The 5,154-nt window shown below is 52.5% G+C and overlaps 1 protein-coding gene across 1 annotated transcript in view; it reads right to left on the minus strand.

Moving 5' to 3' along the window:
- The window catches only part of MFSD12 (major facilitator superfamily domain containing 12), a 25,707-nt gene that overhangs the window by 9,810 nt on the left and 10,743 nt on the right, over positions 1-5,154 (minus strand). Inside the window, exon 5 of the mRNA XM_015417151.1 lies at positions 2,134-2,226. Within this exon, the coding sequence (XP_015272637.1) occupies positions 2,134-2,226 (93 nt within the window). The remainder of the gene's footprint in view (positions 1-2,133; positions 2,227-5,154) is intronic.

Raw genomic sequence — 5,154 nt, forward strand, 5'->3', positions numbered from 1 at the left:
AGGAGGAGGAGGAGGAGGAGGAGGAGATTGGATTTATACCCCACCCTTCACTACCCAAAGGAGTCTCAGAGCGGCTTACAAACTCCTTTCCCTTCCCCTCCCCACAACAGACACCCTTGCGAGGTAGCTGGGGCTAAGAGAGCTCTGACAGAAACTGCTCTTTTTCAAGGACAGCTCTTGTCAGAACTACGGCTTGCCGAAGGTCGTCCAGCCAGGTGCAAGTGGAGGTGTGGGGAATCAAACCCGGTTCTCCCAGATTAGAGTCCGCGCACTTAACCATTACACCAAGAAGAAACGTGGTTTGGAGGAGACCTGCGCATGCGTCAACAAGATTAGACGCCTCACGCTACCCCTCCGAGAAAGGAGTTAGATAAAACAAATTACAACCCAAAACACTAGAAGATAAGGACAAAAAGAGTAACCCTAGGGAGGAGAAAACTTTGAAGAAGGACGAGATCACTTTGGACTTGGTGAGTTTTCTTTGTAAAGCCAATTAAGTTACTTAGAGGCTTCCCTCGTAATAACGGGGAAATGGCGACGAAGAGGGAAGCGAAGGAGATGGCTGAGCTGATATCTAACGTTGGGGGAAAAACATTAGAGAGGACATTAAAAAACTACAGAATACATTTGAGCAACTATCAGAGCACATTAGATTGCTCAGTCAGCAGCGGATAAGGCTGAGAAAAAGACGAGAGCTAATGAAGAAGAAACGTGGTTTAATTTCTGTTGTTTTGGAGTACGGTGGCCAGAACGGTACACAGTATTCCAAATGAGGCTGCACCATAGATCTATACCGGGGGCCTTACAATACTGGCCATTTCCCTTTCCTAATAATCCCTAACACAGAGTTTGCCTTTTTCACCGCTGCAGCACGCTGGGTTGACACTTTCACGGAGCTATCCACAATGATCCCAAGATCTTTTTCTCTCTCAGCCTCAGCAAGCACAAATTAGAAACAGAAAAATTGTACTGGGGGTAAAAAGGTAAAGGTTCCCTTGCTCGAAAGCCAGTCGAGTCCGACTCTAGAGTTGCGGTGCTCATCTCCGTTTCAAAGCCGAAGAGCCAGCGCTGTCCGAAGACGTTTCCGTGGTCATGTGGCCGGCATGACTAAACACCAAGGCGCACGGAACGCTGGGGGTGGGGGGAGACAAAACAGGGATTCCGTTCTGTATGCCCATCTGGGGAAAGGCGCAAACTGAAAAGGGCTCTCTTCTTCACAAAGTCCTTCCCCCACCCCCCAAAAAGGGAGTTCTGGCTCTGTTGTTTTCAGTGGATAATGAAAACAGGGCCAAAATCTGTCACCTCTTTTAAAGCTGCCAGTGTTACACAAAAGGAGAGATCCACGGCACAATCCTATGGCACTTTGGGAGGAGAGAAAAGCCTTCATGAAAACTTTCTTCCCTCCCAAAATAGAACTTTAACTGTAAGAAAGAAAGAAAAGGAGTGAACATTTGGCTCCTCCTTTGGTGATGATGGAGAGCGTAGCCGAGTTGCAGATGATTTATGGCCACCCGGTAGGGTTTTCAAGGCAAGAGACGTTCGGAGGTGATTTTCCATTGCCTGCCTCGGCATAGCAACCCGGGACTTCCTTGGTGGTCGCCCATCCAAGTACTAAACAGGGCTGACCCTGCTTAGCTTCTGAGATCTGACAAGGTCAAGCTCAGCTGGGCCACCCAGGTGAAGGCAGGAGATGTTCAGAGGTTGTTGGCCATTGCCTGCCTCAGCATAGCGACCCTGGACTTCTTTGGTGGTCGCCCATCTCAGTACTCACTAGAGCTGACCCTGCTTAGCTTCTGAAATCTGACAAGGTCAAGCTCAGCTGGGCCACCCAGGTGAAGGCAGGAGACGTTCAGAGTTGGTTTGCCATTGCCTCCCCCTGCGATAGCAACCCTGGCCTTTCTCGGTGGTCTCCGCTCAACGTAATTACCAGAGCCGACCTTGCTTAGCTTCTGAGATCTGACAAGATCGGGCAGGCCTTACTGGTTACAAATAGGGCAGAAAAGTCTATAACTTCCTGCCGCCCCCTCCCCAGCACCCGTCGACCTGGACACTGCCAAGTACCCCATTCCCTTGACCCAGAGCACTCTTCTGGCCAGCTCACCTGGGGAGGGGGGCCCTCGAGGTCAGACTCACCTTTGGGAGCATCAACGAGTTGGTGAGGTACATGGCGATGTAGGTCTGAGAGAGGTTGACAATGAGCCGCGTGGCCATGTAGAGCATCGCCACCTGTTGGGGGGAGGAGAGACGTGCGGTGATACATGGAGGGGCTTGCGGACTGTCTTCCCGGACTCTAGCCGGGACTGGGAAGTTCAGAAGAAACCCCCCACTCAGCAGGCTGGCGCCCCAAGAACGGGCTTCAAAGAATAGCCCCTTTTGGCAAGTAGCCAAGGATACCCTGCTGCCATCGGCCTGGTCCAACAGCAAGGACTGAGCCCCCTCCTCTTATCTGGGTTCCCCCCCCTTCCTGCAGCCAAGGAAAGAGATAAGGGGAAAGCAGGCAGTCTTACATGGTACGTTGAGCCAGTTTGGTGTAGTGGTTAAGTGTGCGGACTCTAATCTGGGAGGACTGGGTTTGATTCCCTACTCCTCCACTTGCACCTGGCTGGATGACCTTGGGCAAGCCATAGTTCTGATAAGAGCTGTCCTTGAAAAAGAGCAGTTACTGTCAGAGCTCTCTCAGCCCCACCTCCCTCACAGGGCGTCTGTTGTGGGGAGGGAAAGGGAAAGGAGTTTGTAAGCCGCTCTGAGACTCCTTCTGGTAGTGAAGGGCGGGGTATAAATCCAATCTCTTCTTCTTCTTTTACCTCCCAGGGTGTCTGTTGTGGGGAGGGGAAGGGAAAGGAGTTTGTAAGCCGCTCTGAGACTCCTTCTGGTAGTGAAGGGCGGGGTATAAATCCAATCTCTACTTCTTCTTTTACCTCCCAGGGTGTCTGTTGTGGGGAGGGGAAGGGAAAGGAGTTTGTAAGCTGCTCTGAGACTCCTTCGGGTAGTGAAGGGGGGGGTATAAATCCAATCTCTTCTTCTTCTTTTACCTCCCAGGGTGTCTGTTGTGGGGAGGGGAAGGGAAAGGAGTTTGTAAGCCGCTCTGAGACTCCTTCGGGTAGTGAAGGGCGGGGTAGAAATCCAATCTCTTCTCTTCTTCTTCTTTATGTTTTCTGAAAATCCCTCTCTGGAATTCATGTGGTGTTCCCACTCCATCACAACCACCCTCTGAGGTAGGTTAGGCTGTGAGAGCACACGTGACTGGCCCAAGGTCCCCTGGGGAGATTTACGGCAGGGATCTCTCCATACCTGGTCTGACACTGAGACACTGGGGAAGGGCCATGGCTCAGTAGCAGAGAGTCTGCTTGGTATGCAGAAAGTCCCAGGTTCAGTTCCAAGCACCTCCAGTTAAAAGGAGGAGGGGGAGGAGGAGGAAGAAGAAGAAGAGTTAGATTTATACCCCGCCCTTCACTCAGAGTCTCAGAGCAGCTTCCAATCACCTTCCCTTCCTCTCCTCATGACTGACACCCTGTGAGGTAGGCGGGGCTGAGAGAGCTCTGAGAGGACTGTTCCTGAGAGAACAGAAGACGAAGAAGAGAAGAGATTGGATTTATAACCCACCCTTCACTTGGAGTCTCAGAGCGACTTACAAACTCCTTTCCCTTCCCCTCCCCACAACAGACACCCTGTGAGGTGGGTGGGGCTGAGAGAGCTCTGACAGAAATGGCTCTTTTTCAAGGACAGTGCCAGAGCTTGTGACTGACCCAAGGTCACATCAGCAGGTGCAAGTGGAGGAGTGGGGAATCAAACCCGGTTCTCCCAGATTAGAGTCTGCGCACTTAACCACTACACCAAACTGGCTCTCACCAAACAGCTCTTGAGAGAACTGTGACTCACCCAAGGTCACCCCGCAGGCTGCATGTGGAGGAGTGGGGAATCAAACCAGCCCGTTTGGTGTCGTGGTGAAGTGCGCGGACTCTAATCTGGGAGAACCGGGTTTGATTCCCCCACTCCTCCACTCGCGGCTGCTGGATGACCTTGGGAAAGTATTAGTTCTGACAAAGGGCAGTCCTGGAAAGAGCTCTCTCAGCCCCACCTGCCTCACAGGGTGTCTGTTGTGGGGAGGGGGAGGGAAAGGAGTTTGTAAGCCGCTCTGAGACTCCGAGTGAAGGGCAGGGGATAAATCCAATCTCTTCTTCTCTTCTTCTCCAGATTAGAGTTCACTGCTCTTAACCGCTACACCAAACCAAAGGACCAGGCTGGAGGTGATGTGATGTAAAAGACCTCTGCCCAAGACCCTGGAGAGCCACTGCCCGTCTGAGTAGAGAGTGCTGACTTCGATGGACCAGTCGTCTGATTCAGTATTAAGCAGCTTTATGCCTCTGTTGTTCATTATTTCCCACTAACAGCTGTTACCTTGGAGCCTTGGGGTGGCACCCCACGAGTGGGCATCAACTGCCCGTTTAGCAGGTGCAGGTTCCCCCCCCCCAGCATCCCCTCACCCGGCACGTCAGTCTGCCCTTGCTCAAGAAAGGCAGCCACACTCAGCTCAATTACTGCACATGGACACAGGAGGCGAGAGGACTTTTGTCTGCAGTTTCCCGCTCAAAGCAGACAGGTCTGAGGCAACAGGTGCCCAAGGCAGGCAGCAAAGGCATCGCCAGCAAACCAGGGAGAACACACAGATCTCAGGTGTGCAGGGCACAGATCGGTCCGTCACCCGCTTCGCCTGCCCTCCGGCACGGGTGTTATTTTCTTGCACACCATTGAGAATTTACTGATGAACTTAACTCTGTCGAGAACTGCTCGGTAGTGGGAAAGCTTTGCCCACCGCCGAACTGAAGGGGTGGACTGGCCAATACTCCCATTTTCTGGAGCGCAATGTAGTGGTTGAGAGGGGTGGACTCTAATCTGGAGAGTCGGGTCTCATCCCCGACGACTCCTCCCCATGGAGCCTGCCGGGTGACCTTGGGCCAGTCACAGTTCCCTCAGAACTCTCTCAGCCCCACATACCTCACAAGGTGCCTGTTGTGTGGAGAGAAGAAGAAAGTTTTTATACCCCGCTTTTCTCTCCCCTATGGAGTCTCAGAGCAGTTTACAATCACCTTCCCTCCCTCTCCCCACAACAGGCACCTTGTGTGGCAGGTGGGGCTGAGAGAGCCCTGAGAGAAC

Source organism: Gekko japonicus, unplaced genomic scaffold, assembly GCF_001447785.1.
Source record: "Gekko japonicus isolate JY-2015 unplaced genomic scaffold, Gekko_japonicus_V1.1 scaffold1266, whole genome shotgun sequence".
In the NCBI taxonomy this organism is placed as follows: Eukaryota; Metazoa; Chordata; class Lepidosauria; order Squamata; family Gekkonidae; genus Gekko; species Gekko japonicus.